The following is a 20,405-nucleotide window of genomic DNA, read 5'->3' on the forward strand; positions in this document are numbered from 1 at the left end:
TTGCTGATGTAAGTCGGAATCAAACTTTGGATATTTACACACAGATTTACCTTGGATAGAAATATGCTTGCAACATATTTGACTTTTAAGAGTAAAAGCTTGCCATACTTCATATAGATAGACATAGTTAATTTGGAATTATAATGAACATTCCTTCTCTGATATAAAACTGGCCCATTTGACTGACCCTATTCATGCTTGGGTAACTGAAAAGTGTAAGGTTAAATAAACCTATTACAAAAACTATAACTGCAATGGCTGTGCCTCACTTTCAACAACTACTACTACTTTCAACAAAATCCACCAGTTCACATTTTACAACTAGTCTTCTGGGTAATGAATAAGAAATAAAAGAAACAGAATCTGTAATTGAATAAATTTTGCACAAACCTACTAAAAATTTTAATGTGTTTTGCATTACACACAAAGCTACACAAGGGCTTTCTGCACTCACCATCCATCTCTAATTTAGCAGTTATATATTAGAGGGAAGAAAGAAAGCTAGTCAACACCAACCACCACCAATCCCTGGGCTACTCTTTTACCAACAGACATTATCACATTATACTGTGCCCACAGGTAACAGAGCAAACATATTCAGTGAAATGAATTCATACCCATAACTCTCATATTGTGAGTCAAGCACATGAACAACTGGGCCATAACAAGCCCACTACTACAAAACTGAGGATATCTATTTCTACACTGACTGGTTTATGGCAATGTAGCTTTTTGATTAAATTATTTAAGTGTTAAATCAAATCAATTTGTTGTTCACTTTTTCTCTCTCTCACCAAAATTTCAACATCCAGTATCACAACAATTATATTACTTTAACGAGAGCTGACACAGAGATTGCATGCTCTTGTCTTGCCATAATCAAATACAAAATTCTCAACACCCTCCAGAGGATAGGATAATAATGATCTGATATAACATGTAAATGATTATTTTAAAATTTTGTAATAAAAGGTCATATAAAAAAAAGTTATTGTATTGTAGAATGTCTGTAACTTGAACTTAAACAGAAACACTAAATTAATATATTCCACAAGTAAGGTTTTGATCAAAACTATTAGATTACAAATTTTGCTCTTAGCTCCTTTTATGCAGCTTAAGCATGTTTTGTAACTGCATGGCCATTTTGATGTCTCATGGTGTTCATCCTTGTTAAAACACTTGAGATGAAAACCAAAAAATCTGTTATTGCTTTCAGTCCAATTTCATTTGCCTTTGTTAACAAAAAGATACCATTAACAGTTGGTAACAGATCTGCAATGGCTCATTTTAATTGTGATAAGAACAGTAATGTAAATTTTCATATATTTCCCTTGAAAGATGAACAGCTGTTATCAAAGAACAGACAAATATAATTTGTTTAATAAGAGTGGTCAAATGTGTTCAAATCACTTTACTAGTGGTGATTTTGAGGGAAGGCTTAAAAATTGAATAACTTGGTTGCAAAAGTAAACTGAGATTAAAGCCAGGTGCCATTTCTTTTCTCCAATCACTGCTATCGTCAAGTACAAAAAATGCTAGTGAAATGAAGTGATACTGAGTAAATGTGCAGCTACAGTACAAAGAAACAACAAAATCTCATAAATTATATCATCTGTTCATCATCTTTTTCAAGTTCTCAAAATGGAGCCAACACTACAACATGCGATCAAAATTCTTCTTCATAACATTTTGTTGATGGCACTTAAAGCTACCATTAAGAAACAGATAAAAGTTCATAAATGAGAAAGACAAAAAAATAGCTGCTTTAAAGCAAGAATGTTCTTACTGCAAAAAAAGACAGAAAAAAAACTTTAAATTTTACAATTTAAGGTGCTCAAATATAAGGATGCATGCTTCTTTCATAAAATGATTGTTTCAACAACCTTTGTCACTGAATGTCCTTTAATACCACATAACATTTTCTAAAAGTTAAATGTTTATTCATGACAATCCACCTGTTCTTTTTGTTTGGGAAGACTTCCCAGTGCATATGACTTCCTAGGATCTTCTGACCATCATAATGATCGGTGAAACTGAGATATTTTGTATTAACTTTTTTGTAGTGAAATACTGTATTTAATTGTAATATTGTGTAATTCTAGAACTTAAACAGTTGCAGCCATGAGTGCTGTGCATCTATCCATTACTTCATGCAAGCAAAGTAGCTAGGCTGTAATACCATTTTTCATCAGTCAATCACAGTGCAAACACTCTTTGAGTTAGGCTTGTAATGTAGTAGTCTTAAGCTGTGATTACAATGCACATCACTGGTCTAAGTAACTGCTTGGAATGTTAAAAAAATTACTGAAATATAAAAAACAAATAAATGAATATAGAATAATTAAAAACTTATTACAATATACAAAAAAAACCTTATGAAAAATAATTAAAAAATTTGGTGTGGTTAAAAACACAATGTATACCAGTGATAAAAAACATACTGAAGCTGAACTTCATCTTTTCTTAAACCAAAACAAAAGATGAAACTTAGTTTCGTACAATGATTTTCTGTTTTTTGTAGGTTATTACTTTGCATTGTTTGGTGCATTATTTAAATAGATAGAAATTATTAAGTGCATTTTTGACTAACCTTCTATAGAATTAGAGAAAATAACAGACAAAATACAGTTTTACTGAAAACAAACATTGGAAATGTATTTCGTAGATTTTAGATTAAGCAAATAAAATTCAAGATTTTTGAGATGAAGAGAAGTATTTTTAATCTGAACATGAAAAATCACTTTTCACACAGACTAGTAAAAGAATATTCAATATAGTCATAAACAAACCTTTTCTTAGTTTATCAAAAATACTTCATTAAAATTTTTTTATGTGAAAAATTTATAATCTTTACTGATACAATGCCAAATTTTGTGAAGTTATACACACAATATTAAAGGCTAACAGTATCAAATCTATAATATCTAAATGAGTACAAGAAGGTTACATGGTTTTAAAATCAACTAAGCCCATATTGAAAGAGTTAATTCTATACTTCTTTTGTTTTTAAAATGGACTACAAATATGAGATAACACTAACTACTTACTTTGCCATATCTACTGCTCCACTTGATACTTCTCCTGTTAAGTCCATCATTACAAAGAGTAATGCCTTCAGGAAGAGGTACTGATGTGCAAATACCCACTTTAACACCATTTTTCAAACAGAAACTTAATTGCTATGCAGCTGAAAAACAAGTATCGATTATAAATTAAACCAGTTAATTTAAAAGCTACGGGCTATGTCTGTCATAAAAGTTTACTAAACAGAAATCCTCAGGCTCTTTCATCTAATATTTATCCAACCAACATTTCAACACTGATAACATAGTGTGCTGAAGTACTTATAATTACAGAATGTAACATATTTATCCTAATTAAGTCATCAGTAAAATAAAAATTAAATGTACAGCATAAACATCTAAAGAACAGTTTAAAAACAAAAGGACTTGAAAAATATATATTCCTTTCATTAAAATAGTTTGAAGTGGAACTACTAGTATCCTATATATAAAGACAAAACACTAAACCCATGCAAAAAAATTTTTCCCCAAACATAGTTTGAAAGTTCCTCTTACAAAGGCATGGATTGAAAACACAGGTTCTTTTTTTTTTAATCTTACCTTTCCTGACTACCTGTAAAAAATGTCTTACTATAGTAAATAGCAGCTAAAAAATGTAAACATAATTGTTTTCAGTAATTATTGTTGGTTAAAATAAATGCATAATTTAATTTTAGGCATGTTACACCTATTGTCTGTCTGAACATTCATCTGTCCCCCATTTATGGCAGCCGCTTCCCACACTTCTCTGATGACAAGAAACCCAGTTGAAGTAAAAAAAGTGTTCTTGAGACAGTTGACGTAAGTATTAAAACTTTAATTAAAATAAAGTACAGAACAACATTTTGATATTCTTAGGTCATCTTCATGTTAACAAGTTTGCAGACTTAGGATAAATAAATGTAGTTTAGGGTTACAATTTGAAGTTATTCTAGAAAAAACATTGGTAATTTAGATTTACTAGCTGGGGTATCCATATCTTGGACAGAAGTTACATGAATTCATGATAAATGAAAGGTTGTCTTAGGACATGAAAAGTTGTTTCCTTTACATGTAATTTTTACAAAAAAAAAAAAAAGAATTATATTTACAGAAGATCTTGAAAAGTCTTTTCAGTGTTAATTGTTTAGTTATATTCCTATAATCTCTCAGTATTGTTGAAATTGAGATTAAATATCTATATATCCAAAGATGTTACAAAACTACACAGGCTTTCACAGGGTGTCCTAACTATTTCACATGACTGTAGGTGTTAGATATTATGCAAATGAAAAGTGAAACTTCTAAGATAAAAAAAAATTGTATTTTTGTACTCACAATGAAAACCACCTTATATGTGAAGCATTCAGAGTTTGAATGCATATAACTACATTAAACAACAAATTTTTTATCATAAATAGTAGGAGAATCAAAATTAAATATCTTATTTTTTTAAACTACATACTTTTAGGACTGTTCAGGTAAAATTTAAACATCCACTAGTTTCATTTTTGTAAAGAACTTTCCCAAGAGTTATGTACCAACTTACAATGCAAGTAAATCATTATTATAGGGTTAAGTCCTTAAGATAGCTCAAGATATATAATACTGATAATCTGGTCAATCATCAACATACTTAATATATATCGTACTTTGGTAAATACCAAAACTTCATACTATTTAAAAAAAAAGGGGACTGCATATATTAAACACAAAGATACTTACCCTCCCAACTTGGCATACCACGCCCTGTCATAGCATAATGAACACATTCTTTCTACGAGGTAGTCTAAAAATGGTAACTGACATGCCTGTAGAAACAAAATATTTATATTTACAAATTTATATTATCTACATATCTTCACCTTTACAAAACCTTAACTCTAATTATAGGTACAGAATGAAAAACAATATAAGGTTATCATCAAAACAGGCAATATTATATTTACTATACATCCAATTTTCAAGATGAGACTATTTAATTTTTGCAAAAAGCCATCATAAAGGTATTCTCTCAAAAACATCAAAGTAGATTATTATATGCATAATAGAAATGATCACTCAGCCTGTAGTCTAGCCTAATATAATTATACCTACAATACATGTAAAAATAAGTACCTTACCCGTTCTTTTGATGTCAAAATGGTAGTTGCTGTATCTAGAATTATTACAAGGGCTAGCTGACCTGGTTTACAGAGTTCTTTCTCTTCATGACCCATAATTGCTGCTAAAGCATCAATAAGCACAAGAGGATCCATACCCTGAAGTTTATTCTGACGGCCAGTAACGTCAAATGGGCTACACTGCTGACTGATTGCAACCAATGTATAATGTCGAACTAATGACACCATGAATGGTAGAACAACAGATCTCAATTCTTTAATAGCAGCAGCCACTAAAAAATATTAAACAATATTATGTAATTTGTATATTTCCAAAGTTAATGTAACATATATTTCATCAAAAATCTATTAAGTTCACATAACTTTCTGTATATCAAAAAAAAAGAACTGTTTATAAATTTATTAACTGTTTTTATATTAATAATAAGTAATTATATAATAACCTTAACCTCTTTTACCAATGTATTATAAATATCTATCTTAAAGTAACAGATAATTATCATATGATTTCTGAAGATGCTTTAATGTGCTAAATGGTCAATAAAATTAAGATTCTTAATTTCAATGATATGTAATTATGGTCACAGAAATCTTACTAAGTAACTGAATAAAGAAATTAACATTAATACAATCTGACAACTGTAATAAACATGACATTACATTCAAATTATTAGATCAATTTAATTATTAAACATTTTACATTTATTTTCATGTACATTTATCTTTAAGGGCTATTGCAGAAGCATTTTTATCCTTCACCTGGAAAACAGTCAGTAAATCCACAAGTTTATGTTTTTCTTCAACACTTAAAAAAACAGCTCTTAATTCAGTTGCTTGAACTGTATTGATATAATAAAAGTAAAGCTAAATAACAAAAAAATAAATGTTTATTACAATAAATTTAGATCAGTTTATTTCAATTCCAATACACTTTCAAAACATTCATAAATTATTTGTGAACACTGAATGCCAGGTCACACAGATGTAGCAACACTGCAAATAAATGTGTAAAAAATTTGAAGTATCAACTCTTTCACATGTCATCTTGTTTCTTGACTTGCATTTACACTTTTATTGAACAACTATTTTATGAATTTCTGCCAGTGTTTGAAATAAAATTGCAGATTGTACTTCAAACTTCAATATTATATATGAGACAAGTTCTTAATTTAAAAGTAAATATTACGAGAGCACATCTAAATGTAGATTTTAGTGAGTCACATAGTATGTTGAATGAAGCCCTGTTTAAAATTAGATATTTGTGAATTACTAAGTCTATACTTTTGTACAAATTAGGAACTCAAATTAATATTATCAAGCTAGAATACAAAATTAGAACCACATAACTTATCTTGCTGAGATATGGCTTATGTACTGAATCACACATGGTGATCCTGTTCAACTATTTCCATTTTTGAAACTGTCCCTTATGTACAGCTACTTCAATATATGATATATGCCTAACAAATCAACAGATTAGAATGTCCCCAAAGCAATTTTACACCCTTTTAATCTCTGAAAATGTTACAACGTTCTTTCAGTTAAAGATTTCAATGAGGTAAGTGCTGTCTTTAATCTGCTCAGTGTTTCATATTTTTTAAACTAAATAAAGTTTAGTTACTAAGCTTAATAAATTATAATGGAATTCTATGGTACCAGTGTAGTTATTTATGTCTTTGTAGTTATTCAATCTTACATATAAAACCTAAAGGAAAACTTTTTTTGATATCCTCCATAAAAAAAACTTTCAAAAGACTCAGCAACCAATGTCCAGAAGAAAATGAATACAAAGAACATAGTGAAAAGAGATAATTGTTTGTCTCACTCCTTGATTTATTGTATATTTTAAGAAAAATAAGTTTAATAATTTATTTCTAAATAGTAATATTCTACATACATATGTATAATGTATAATAATTGAAATATGACTGTATATTACAAACTGCTAGTTCACTAAAACACAGCCAAGACAGAAAAGACTAAATGTTTTCTTTGTTTGTATGGAATTAAGCACAAAGTTACACAAACAGCTATCTGTGCTCTGCCCACCACTAGTATCAAAACCCAGTTTTTAGAGATGCGAGTCCAAAAACATACCATTGTACCACTAAGGGGCTGACTAAATGCCAGTTTTATATTACTGGATACTTGACTTGAGTGCATATGCACCACACCAATGCAAGCGATGTAATGTTAGGTAAGCATGACTGGAAGGTCAATATATAATAAAAAATAATAAATATATGTGCTCATAGTGTTATGAGACTTAAGCTACTTAGACTAAACACTTGTATTTTCGTTATAATACTTAGTCATTCTCGCATGAAAAAAGCATGAATTATATTTATTTTCGATTTTTTTATGTTAAATGCAAAGTTTGTTAAGTGATAGACCCCACATAGTTAGAGTATAGAAAATAACAAAAATATAAATTTTTGCTAAAAACAAATGTCTGAAATGCATTTAGAAGGATTTAGAGTTTACATAAATAATATTTGACATATGTGGGATGAAGAACATGACTTTTTTAAATCATAACATGAAATTACTTTGCACTCAGATTAGTAACAGAACAGATTCTATTTTAATTAATCAACACTAGATGAATACTCATACTTTGCAGCAAAGAGTAGGACAAAATAAACAAAAACATGTAAATTGAGCAACTTTTAACACTAACAAGGAAAGGAGAGGAGAAACAATGACCCTGTGGAAGCAGGAAAAATTAAAGGTATGGGAAAACTCTGCCCAAAACCGCAAAATCAACAACATTGAGGAACCTCTCAAAAACCATGTGAGAAACTGGGAGATAAAAACAGCTGCTTGGTGAGAAGGCTGGAATTACTGAGTCAAGGCCTAGGAGCAAAGAATGTTTCACTTGGACTGATATACTGCCAAAAAAGAAAAGCAAGTGGAACAGGCTAAATGTGAAGCAACTCCTCAATAGTAACCAGAACTCCTTGCCAAAGACCAACAAAAGCCAGGTCAGAAAATGAAGAAATAAGGAGAGGCACCACTTACAAATGAAATAAAAAAGGTAACCATAGTTAAGTGAGCCAGTAACAAGCATTCAGAGAGACTGTGCACATTGTAGTATGGATGAGAGAGAACACCTAATTAAGTAAATGGAAGTGAGGATAAATATTAAGGAATTGATGAGACCAATCTTGACTGAAGGCATCTACAAACCAAGGCTCAAGGATGGGAAACTGGGGACAAAAAAAAAAAAAAAAAAGGTAATTTGTAATTGAGAGGAGCGGCAAAGGTATCAGTATTGAGTGTGCCCAGATAAAGACAGAGCCACTGAAAGACGATAGGATGGAGGGATCATTTCATGGGTTACACCCAATCCAGTTGGGAAAGAAAGTCAGCTGCAATACTGAAACTACAGGTACATGACATGTCATCAAATGAATTTGATGTGTGTGAGCCCAATAAATGAGATCCAGCACACAGGTCTGGATCTGGTGCTCTCTTGATGATTGATATAAGCAACAATGCTAGAAGTGTGAGGACTTAGATCATAGCAAGAAGATGGCTAGCTAGAGGAAGAAACTCATCCAAAGCTCAACAAATAGCAGAGTTAAAGAACACTAATGTGAAGAGAACACTTTTTGACATACCAACAACAAGAAACATCCTGGTGATCCACCCATGCACCCTAGACTTGAAGGAATACATCTGTGAACATATATAATAAATCTGGCCACAGAGGAGAAAGCAGAACACCCACAAATGTGTGGGCCTTGTCCAACCACCAATAAAAATTGTCTACAAGGGATAAGGAAATGGTGATAGAAGCATTCAAAGGATCATGTGTGAGCTTCCATTGATTGTGAAGGGCCCATTGAAGAAACCAGAAATGGGCACAACCTGAGGGTATTAAAGGAGTCATGGAAGATCAATCCTCAAAAGTGATAAAACATCGTGAGCAGAAAGTCAGAAAACAGAAAGGGTTTTCCAAATGGCATATTCCATAAAATGGAGCTAGAGAGAAGGTTGGGCCTGAGTGAAATGGATGTTGAAGAAAACACCTAAATAAATAAGGTATTGAGAAGATATGAACAATGGAATTGATTCACCAGCCAAACAGTGCAGCTTCAATGAGAAGTTATCATGTATGACTGGTAGATTCTCACCTGGAATAAACAAGAATCCAATCATACATATAAACATGAACATGCTGAGCAAGGGACTAGAACACATGACAAAACGCGTACGGCATCAATGTCATACCAAAAGGAAACAAGCAAAACTGGTACACAATTCCTTGATAGAAAAAAAGAAAATATAAATGGGAATACTCTGTTACAGAAATGTTTATATAGGTATTGGAAATGCCCACCTTGCTCATCCAAAGATCAGGTGAAAATACCCACCAAAGAGAAAGGTACGTCTTAATTGTGAAGTGAGAAGTGTGAACATAACTGATTCAGATTAGACAAATCAATGATAAGATGTTAGTTCCTGATTTTTCTTCAGGAACAACAAACAGGTTGGAATAAAATCTCCTTGAATCTGCTGGAGTTGGTTTGATAGCCTGTTATACAAGGAAGTCCTGAACTGCTTCTGACAAGAATGACAAGCAATCTTGAGTAAAAGAGAAGGAAATGGGATAAAGAGATAATAATAAAAAAAAAAGAATGAAAAGAAAGACAATTTATTCCACTGATAGTATTCTGTAAACCCATACACTGGTGAGGAAAGGTTCTTGCTGATAAACAAAATTCAACCCGCTATACTTGAACTGACTAAGTAGTTACTGATGCTGCTCTTGGCAAATCATACATCATCAAGTAAATCAACATACTGTTGCACCACTGGAGGGTTGGGAAACAGGAATAGATGCCACTTTCTAGCTGGGCTGCAACAAACTACAAAGTTAGTAAGGGTTGATGGGTTGAGACCACCCAGGTCTCTAAAGACTTTGAAACAAGAGTCAAACACAAAACATCATGGAAATGACACCATGTAAAAGTCCTGCAGATAATGCATGAAGTACAAGAGCTAAAGATGACAGACAAGCCAACATGCCTACAAGGAAGGAAGGAATATCCACAGAAAACCCCTCATGTGAAGAGCCTAATACAAAAGGTGAAGGGAGGAAAGGTATTGTAGAAGGTCATAAGGATAGAAGGAAGGTGAGAAAATTATGCTAATCAGGTATTTCTGTTAAATATATGGAGTAAGAGCATTGAAAGCTACATGTACAAAGTGATTTTTCACATTAAAATTAAAAATACTTTTGTTCATCCAAAAATTTAAAATTTCATTTACATAATTTTTAAAACCTAAATAAGTATCAAACTTTTTTTTCCAGAAAACATTGAATGTCAGAAAAGCTCTAGAATTTATCTCAAAAGTCATAGGAAAGCCTATTATCTTCCTCAAGATACGTGAAAGACAGATAACTTTGTCTATGGTCTATACAATAAGAAAAATTAGAAATTCATCACATGCCAAACCAAAACAAAAATGCATTTGCAGGGATATAAGGAAAGAATTAATATATACTACATATTTCATGACATGCATACAAACTGACACCACACTGCTAAAGTTTTATCTTTTTCAAGCTCAAAGCCTTTCTTTTATAACTTTTAAGTACATTCTTTCAAGAAAATATTGCTCTCACTATTTTTTATGTATACAAATTTTTCACTTAATGTCTTAAGAAAAAGAGAGTTTGAATGTGACTGTTGATGGACACGACTTAGGGATGTGAGTATAAACGGGTATGGGATTGTAAGGGGCAGTACAGGTGGATGTTAGGTTATTAATTAGAATAGATATAAAGGTGTTCCTTTTTATATTGGTTTCATTTTGGTTTTTGTTGCTGTATAAGTAGAGATTCTTTGATCTTGCATTCGTTTATATTTGTTTCCCTACTTAATATCTGGGTATTTTCTATGGTTATGTTGTGTTTATTTGATTTGCAGTGTTTGAAAATGTGTGAAGGTGTGTTTTGTGTTATTTGAATCTAGTCATCACAGTTATTACATTGTATTTTATAAATAATGTTGGTGTTGTTTCTCAGTGTAGGTTTTACATTGTATAAACTTTAGTTCTGTACCTGGTTTTTGAATAAATTTGGTGTTTACTGGAATGTGTTTTAAGTTGTTTCCAAATATCGTTTTTTTTTTGTTTATTTTGCTGATGTTGTGAACATGTGGTATGCAGCAGTGTAAGGTTTTGTAGTTTGTTGTATCTTGAGATTTATTACTGTTTGTTGTTGATTGGGTGAGCAGAGTTTTCTGGCTGTGTGTATTTAGTTTCTTAACATCTTGAGTTTTGTTTTGTTTCATGTGCTCCCAAGGAATATATAGTCCAGTATGGGTGATTTTTCTGTGGATTTCTGTTTTGAATTGTGTATCAGTTCTTGAGATATTGAGGTTGAAAAATGCTATTTGGTTAGTTATTTTCCTGTTAATAGGTGACCTTTATGTTGGGATGTACAGAGTTAACGTAGATGAAAAAAACTAAGTGTGTGTTCTGTAAATGTGAATCCAGTAATTATATCATCAACATACCTGTATCAGTATATTGGTGAGGGTAAGGCTGAATTGATCACTTTAGACTCATTCTACATCACAAAAACGTTGGTTAGAACTAATGACTCAAGTTGGTAAGTGGGTATTTCATGTTTATTGGCACAAAGCTACTAGACTATCTGTGCCAAACAAGATGTAGTATACTATAATGGTATATGGAAATGAACGTAAAAACACGTAAAATATGTAAAATTAAGACCTGCCAGGAACACCGAAGAATTAACTTCAAACTTGCTGTCAGTCACCTGAAGTTGGCTTTTTCAACCTTGGGTTCACATCAAAATAAAATTGAAAAGTGTAAAAGAAAAGGTGCTAAAACAGTGTATAGACCAATAAAAACCTTAAATTACGTTAAAAAGACCAATAGCTCTTAAAAATGTAAAAACAAGAGTGAGGCAGCCAGTATCACCTATGACACTGGCTAACATCAAGGGCAAACCTACCTTAAAACCATGTTTAAAATAGTGTTATCATTCTTGGTTATAACAATGGCATGATAATAAAATATGTACCATTGTGACCTGAGTGCTACACAGACCACACATTAGTGCATCAGTACCAGATAAAAGGAAGTAGTGAGTTAAAAAACTGTGACCAATGTGTAGCCTAGCCAAAACAACTTCCTCCCTTCGATCTTTACAGAAACTAGATGGCCAAAGAGCTTGATCTGAAAAAAGCTTATTATTTTGTTGCTCACTCCAGGTTGACTGCCAACTGGTGTACAGTTGGGGTTTGATAACCGGACCACAGTCCATGTATGGAACAGGGATAGTGGTGATAAACCCAGAGCAGATGGGTATCCTACGAATACCAACATGACCTAGAATCCAAAAAAACTAGACAGAGATAGATGATAGAGAGAGATGGGCCAGTTTGTTTTGGATATTGATGAGAACAGGATGGTAACTAGCATGGAATGATGTCAGGGCCAATAGACAGCTGAGTGAATCAGTATAGATCGTGCAATTCATATATTGCATAGTTACAATATGACTCAGGGCAAGAGAAATGGCATACAATTCAGCAGTAAACACAGACATTGAAGAGGGGATTCTGTGTGCTACAACCAAACTGTAACAAACCATGACAGAAAATACAGTCACCTGATTTTGAACCATCCGTATATATGGGAATGGATTGATTGTTTGAAAGATATTCAGCAAATAAAGAGCAATATTTCCAGTTGGGGTACTGGCCTATCTTTGAGTCATCTGAGGAATTATAGTATAATTAGCCATGGTGGAAGAGGACAAACTGTTGATACTGCTATGCAATACAAAGATGTATCCATTTTTTCTGACTGTGCCCGAATACGAAGGCTAAAAGGAACAATGGCAGATTTTCTATTATAGAAAAGTGTGGCCCTCTGAGGATGGAAAACACAACCCCAAGTAGGATGCTGTGGTAAACAGCAAAGTTCAGAAGCATACATAAGAGACAGTTGCAAACTGTGAATATACAGAGGGGGTTCATGGGACTCCGCATACAAACTTTGGACTGGAGAAGTACAAAAGGCCCCAGTGCAAAGCTAAAACTCCTGATGGTGGATAGGATCCAACATTTTCAGTGCTGAGGTTCAGGCAGAATCATAAACCATAGACCCATAATTAAGTTTGGATCAGATAAGGTCACGATAAATTTTAAGCATGGAGTATCAATCTGCTTCCCAAGAGGTGGAAGACAGGACACGGAGGATGTTCAGTGCTATTATACATTTTACGCAAAGTTGCTTGATATGGGAAATAAAGTTTAATTTACAGTCAAATATAAGACCTAAGAACATTGCTTCAAAGATGACAGGAAGTACAGCATCATCAGTACAAAGTTCTGACTCTGCATGAATACCCTGCTGGTGGCAGAAATGTACACAAACAGTTTTAGAGAAAGAAAGTTGAAAACCATTTGCTGTGGTCCACCTAAGTATATGATTGATTGCTGTTTGTAGCATCCTCTCAATAAACCCCATGTTTGATGACTGACATGAGATGTGAAAGTCATCAACAAAAAGACCATTTGCAATTGTAGGGGGTAGTTGTTCACTGATAGCATTAATCTTTATAATGAAAAGTGTGACACTCAGAACACAGTCCTGATAGACTCCAAGTTCCTGTAGGAAAAAATGGGAAAGTGTTGAGCCCACACAGACCTGGAATCAGCAGTTCATTAAAAAATGCTTAATAAAAAGTGGCACATTGCCACATAATCTGTATGAGTGAAGGTCTTGCAAGATGCCATATCTCCATGCTGTATCATAAGCTTTCTCTAAATAAGAAAAAAGAAACAAGTTGTTGTTGCTTCAAAAAGGCTTCTCTAACTGATGTTTGTAGGTGAATTAAGTGGTCTATCATGGAGCGTTGTCTTCAGAACCAACACTGAGTTGGTGAAAGAAGGTTGTTTGGTTCCTTGAATCAAACATTAATCATCCTCTCTAAGGCCTTACTGAGACAACTCATCAAAGCAATGGAATGGTAATTTGAAGGAATCTTTGGATCCTTTCCAAGTTTAAGAATAGGGAGTACAATAGCTTGGCACCAAGCATCAGGAAAGATATTGTCCTGCCATATCCAGTTAAAGACAGCCAGAAGAATAGTAAGACAGGCAGAAGAAAGTTGGTGTATCATTTCATAATGTATATCATCAGGTCCAAATGATGTATTGCCATCCAATGAAGTCCAAGTTCGAGTTCCACCAGTGTAATAGGGCAACTGTAGTCATAGGGATGATCAGTTGAAGAGGAAAGAGGCAGATGTTCAACTTGTGTTATCATAGCTGAAAAGGAAAGAGTTGGGTTTGAAGAGAAACATTCACCAAAAGTACTGGCAATGTTCTGAGCATCAGCAACTTTGTGGCCATTGAATATTAAAATAGAAAGGGGGACAGAAGTATACTGTCCACTCACCTTCCAGATCTTGTTTCATATGACTTTTGAACTGGTGGTTGAAGAAATACTAGAGGTATATTTAATCCAAAAATTCCTTCTGGCTTTGATGTCTAACTCGCCGAGCCTGTGCACGGGCTTGCTGAAATGCAATGCGGTTTGTAAGCGTGGGATATCTATGTAATTTATCCCAAGCACGTTTCTAAGCTTATCATGTTATAGAACAAGCAGAATTCCACCAAGGGAAAGATGTGTATCAATGGGTTGATGTCTTGGATATAAAATTCTAAAGCTATCTTGCAGGCTTCAGTGGTTGGGACTTCTGTGAAGACATTGCCCTTCTAACTACTTGATATATTTTCACAACCCAAAGCAATAATATTAACCTCGCAATTCCTAGTGCACTAAAACTTAAAACAATTAAGTAGGTATAACAATACTTAACCAAAGACTAAAAAACATGCTTCACTTTTACATCGAGTCCGATTTTGCAAAGTCAAACTTCATAAAATTAATTTAATCACTACATTTTATGATAATATAGTTGGCATTTGACCTTACTTATGACAATTAATACCAATTCAAAATATTTTAATTGTTTCTGAAACCCTTTAAAGTAATCAGCTATAAAAATGATTCAAAATTTCTCACAAAGGACAAAAGAAACTTAATGGAATAAAGGTCTCCACAAACCATAAAATTTTAATTGTTGTAATAAATAATCACAAATAGGCAGAGTTATAATCATTGCAAACTTAAAGAACATTAGCAAGCCATGTAGAGAATACTATATAAACAACATATACTCAAAAAGACACTTTTCAGCAACTTTCATGGCATGTCATAACTTAATCTGTATATTGGGCATAACAGTCAACTAAAGTTGTAATTCTTAAAAGCTAAGCATTTCTATTATTAATTTCACTAACTTTTGAAGTTTTCATTGAGAATGTTCATTCAAAATTCCATACTTTATAATCAAGGCAGCTTTAATGCTGTAAATGAAACTTGGTTTTGTTTTTAAGGATTAGCAAGAAGAAATAAAAAGTTTCCAAAGTTTACTGAAATATGTCTGTCTTTTTACAGCTTTTTCCTTGTTCAAAAGAGAGTGGATGAATAAGTTAAGAAAGTTCAATGTAAAATAGCTAATGCTCAGGTTCAAAATTTGTTTCTTAATATAACAAACAGTTATGGGTTTTTTCTATTTTTCTATTCACATTCATTCTTTACACATTATATTACATCAATTTATTTATAAATTTAAAATTTGTACTCAATGTTAGAACAACATGCACATATTTTTTTACACTTACCAAACATAGCAGTAAGAGCTATTTCATGAACTTTCCTGGTTTCTGTATCTGGACATTTGTAGAAAGGACCCTGAATGGTGAGAATTTCACTACTTCCAAAACTACAACAAGAGAAAAGATTTTAAAATTTATAGAAAAAACAAACAATAGAAATGTGATGATATTTAATATATGGATCAAGCTTTCCAAATCAAAACTTAGCACAGAAAAAGACATTTCAACTTTTAAAAATATAAGAATACTACAAGAATTGCATACCACATTAGATGTACAATTAACAATAACATAATGTTGCTGAAAAACATATACATACAAAATTATGTTTAAAGGAAATAAAAAAACAGCAACCTAGGATGAGAAAACAGCTGTTGCATTTTCTGTCTGTCATCATCCTGTTGAATGTTGGCTACTAAAAATCCTTTGATGACTTCCCAACATTGCTTCCTATAGTATGGTTCTGTGCTACTTGACTTGAGGGCATTAAAAGCTGTTTCTATAATCTGTGGTATAATAAATATAAATACAGTGAACTTTACAAAAATCAAAATCACACACTGTATAAAGGCTTTCTACTAATAGTTTTAAGTTCAATTATATTTTCTTTATTCCACTTTAAAAAATCACAATATTTCTGCTTATTTTGAAAATTAGATAAAATGCTTTTTAAAATGTTAACTGACAATGTCCTTTTCTCATATGTTTTTAGTGCAATCGATGTAGATAAGAGTTTGTAATAAACAAACTTGTTTGATCATTTTATAGACCAATTGAATAAGAAAGTCTAAGAAACTACAGCAGGTGAACAACACTTTTTATGATAATATGTAACTAAAATCATGAGAAGTTCAGGTATTTATTAAAGCCAGTGTTGAAATTAGGATTTGAGATAATATTTGAACAGATTTTGTTGAGTTCATTCTAAAAACACAGTTTTACATATTACTGTTATCTGATAAAAGATGTAACAAATTAACAATGTTTTCAAAGGAAGCCACTTTTTTGTCCACCATCTGTATACTTAAGTATTATTTATTTTTAATAAATAAGTTATTTTACTTATGTTCTTTGTTTAAATATTATATAATAAGTAAGAATCTGAAAGAGTCAGACTATTTTGTCCAAGCCTACCATACTTGTTAAATAAACTTAGTTTATCTTATGTCTTATCATTTAAAATAGTTTCTGCAACTTTCAGACAAACACAATTTAACTTAATGTGAATATTTTTGTTGAATGAAGAGAATGATATAAATAAACTCTCAAAACAACTTCTAGATCTTCGTTCTGTCCATTATTGTTCCAAATTTCCCAATCAATTTCTTTGTTCTTTCCTACAAAAGCTACTACTAGTCAATATTTCAAGAAACCATAAACTACTGCTCACTTCACTTTTATTCAATCTACGTTGACATAAAAGTTTATATCTGCTTTATTCAACTGTATTTAAATGTTGACTATAGTTATTTTCAATCTTCAATAATAATTAAGAGAAGTTATGTAAAACTTAAAACTCTTTTTATTGGATTTACAAAGTGTGATATTTGTAGTTACAACATTTTATCAGGCTAATCTGGTGAAACATTATAACCACTAGCCAATTACCCATGGTACCAATGCATTAGATTCACGTGATATATTCATAATGTCATATTTGCACCCTGCACGTCTGTAAACAAATAGCACTGCTTTGAGAACATTTTTCTACATTTTTTGCAATTTCTGGTCATAAACGATAGTTTCTGGCTTGAGTGCTTGGTAGATACTTAAAAAACTGATAATACAGAACTGTTTCAGATGCTATTCATCACTTTATAACTCCATTAACATTGGATATACATGTGACCTCTTTACCTTTGTTTTGCTCCACTACTCACAAAAAATTCATCTACCCAATTTTTTTTTGTGCATTTGAATAGAGAGAAAAATAAAGTTCTCTGCAATTGGGAATGGAGATGAAATGGGAAAATCATGACCCCTATTGCAATTCTACATGCACACAAGATAAAAATTTAGAAGCTGAGAGTTGCACATCGTGTAATAAAAAATTCTCCCAGTATCAAACACATAAGCAAAAGTTTCATTACTGGATGAATCTTAACTTGCTCTTCCATCTAGCAAACATTTAAATTGCAACATTAATAATACTTGAATGGAGAAAAATAAAATTTTTTGTGATGGGAAATGGAGATGAAATGGGAAAATCATGACTCCTGTTGCAAATCTACATGCATACAGGATAAATATTTTGCAAAGTTGGGGGTTGCACATCACATAATTAAAAAGATTTTCCAGTGTCATACATATAAACAAGAGTTGTTTTACTGTATGACAAATATTATGTTTTGTATATTCAACAATAAATAATTTTTACAGTTGAGCTCTGTATGTGTACATTTGACATCTGCAATGTGCTTACCAGTCATGACAAGGTGAAATTTGAAATAAATATAAACAAAGTATAATCATTTCTAACATAAGGTTTATAAATTAAATTTTTAAGCAACTTTATTTTAAATGCAAAATAACATTTTTCTATGATAAATTTGGCATCCATAAACTGATCTTACTTTTTCAACAGGAAGAGCAATAGGTACTTTGTGTTCCTGGAAATAAACTGTAAGGCATGGACCAACACTCTCTCGATCATTGTGTTCCAGCTAAATAAAAACAAGGAGAAATAGAATAAATATATATTAGACAATTATCAAAAAGTAATAAAGTACACTGCAATCTCAAATCTTTCATGCAAACAACATATGAAAGAAAAATTCATTCACTTCATGATTAAAATTGCATTAAGTTATACATTTCAGAATAAGATACATTAATACTTGTAGAAAAGTTGTAGCACTAAAGTTAACTTTAAGCAAGCCTTGATACAGAGTTTGAATGACAAAGGACTGTTAATTTCAAGAAAATAAATAAAAATAACTTTTCTTCGTAGATTTTGTTTCTTGTATCACTATAACACTAACCAGTTTCTGATTCTTTATTAAAACAAAAAACAAACTAAGAATACACACAAGTACACAATTAATAAAAATAGCTGTTTAGAGACCAAAATACAGTAACAGGCAAAGCACACTAAAATATAAATTGGAAATGTACTGTTCAACTAACTGTGTGCAAATAATTCATTATCTTTTATCTCTGTTTAACAAGTTACCAGTAAGAGCATGAACTTTTTGACAAAACTTAATATTTTAGTTTTAGTTTTTTTTGTTTTTTTAAATAAAGACCATATTTATTTCCATAGTTTACCAAGATTGTTTTACTGGACAAAAATGAAACATCTTACTTTCTGAGGTTCTACCATCATCTTCCGATTTCCCCCTTCAAACTTTCCTAAAACACGAAAAGCCACTTGGGCTACATTATCTGCAGGATTACGAAGAGTGCGCCACAAAGCTTGCATGAGTTCAGCTCTAACAGGTTGGATATGATCATACAGAAAGTCTGGCTGAAGATTATCCACACACAATTCTAATGTACGAAGCCCCTGTGTTTTTCAAATAACAAAGCTCATCTTCCTTATTCTAGCTGGGTTCTTTAATTTGTTAAAAATTTGCAATTTTGTATTAAAAAAAGAATTTCAAACTCCTTTCTCTACCTTTAATAAATTGTCTATTAAAATAACTTCTGCTAAACATTTTATGATGAAAGATTAAACACAAAGGATTATCAAATGTTAGAATTTTCTTACACTGAAAGTGTATTTCCAAAAGATATTCACCTCTTCTAACAAAACTGGTTTTTCTTGAGTAGCACTGCCTTCTGTCAGCACAAATTCTCAGTTCATGGTACTAGCCTTCAACTCCCACTTCTGCATATCCTCATGCAAATGATCATGCAACAGCTCTCCACCAACAGAAGCATGATACCATTACTATCATAAATCATCACCCTCTTCACATCTGCACTCATGATTAGTCAAAAGACCTATACCATATGCTATCAAAAGTAGGGAGGCTGGATGGGAAACACAGAAGTAAATATATATCAGAAATATAATTTCAGCTTAAAAATATGCTAACGTTTAGTACAATATTTTGCCTTTTCTCACAAAATAGATAGAATCTTACACTAATCTGGTAGAAGGCCAACAAAAAATACATTCTTCCTGTAGAAAGTGCCCTTCACTGTTTCATGACAATATTGTAAACAAGAAGGAATCCTAGAATATGTATAACCAATGAATGGGACTCATGGTTGTCAAGTGGCTAGGGCACAATAGATCATAATGGTAGTTTGACTTCAATCAAAATAAGATAGTATCTGGAATGGAACATCAGATCCATGGTAGGTAGAGGAACACCTACATCTTCACTGCAAAACAAGAAAAAGTAGGGAAGACAAGTTTCCATACCATAACCCATTATTACATGCATATGCATTTATAACCCAACCAACACCTGATCTGTCAAGAACTGATGCCAGCAAACAGTACAAAGGTGAAAATCGCCAGTAGAGTGATATCTATGACTTAAAACCCAATGGTA

At 32.1% G+C, this 20,405-nt stretch overlaps 1 protein-coding gene across 1 annotated transcript in view; it reads right to left on the reverse strand.

The window, feature by feature from the left end:
- Positions 1 to 20,405, reverse strand: part of LOC143252952 (transformation/transcription domain-associated protein-like) — a 258,974-nt gene that overhangs the window by 129,877 nt on the left and 108,692 nt on the right. The window contains 8 exon segments of the mRNA XM_076505896.1: positions 3,048 to 3,159; positions 3,162 to 3,187; positions 4,767 to 4,852; positions 5,165 to 5,436; positions 15,907 to 16,007; positions 16,255 to 16,406; positions 18,474 to 18,563; positions 19,205 to 19,405. Of these exon segments, the coding sequence (XP_076362011.1) occupies positions 3,048 to 3,159; positions 3,162 to 3,187; positions 4,767 to 4,852; positions 5,165 to 5,436; positions 15,907 to 16,007; positions 16,255 to 16,406; positions 18,474 to 18,563; positions 19,205 to 19,405 (1,040 nt within the window).

The sequence above is a fragment of the Tachypleus tridentatus genome, chromosome 6 (assembly GCF_004210375.1).
Source record: "Tachypleus tridentatus isolate NWPU-2018 chromosome 6, ASM421037v1, whole genome shotgun sequence".
Classification (NCBI taxonomy): domain Eukaryota; kingdom Metazoa; phylum Arthropoda; class Merostomata; order Xiphosura; family Limulidae; genus Tachypleus; species Tachypleus tridentatus.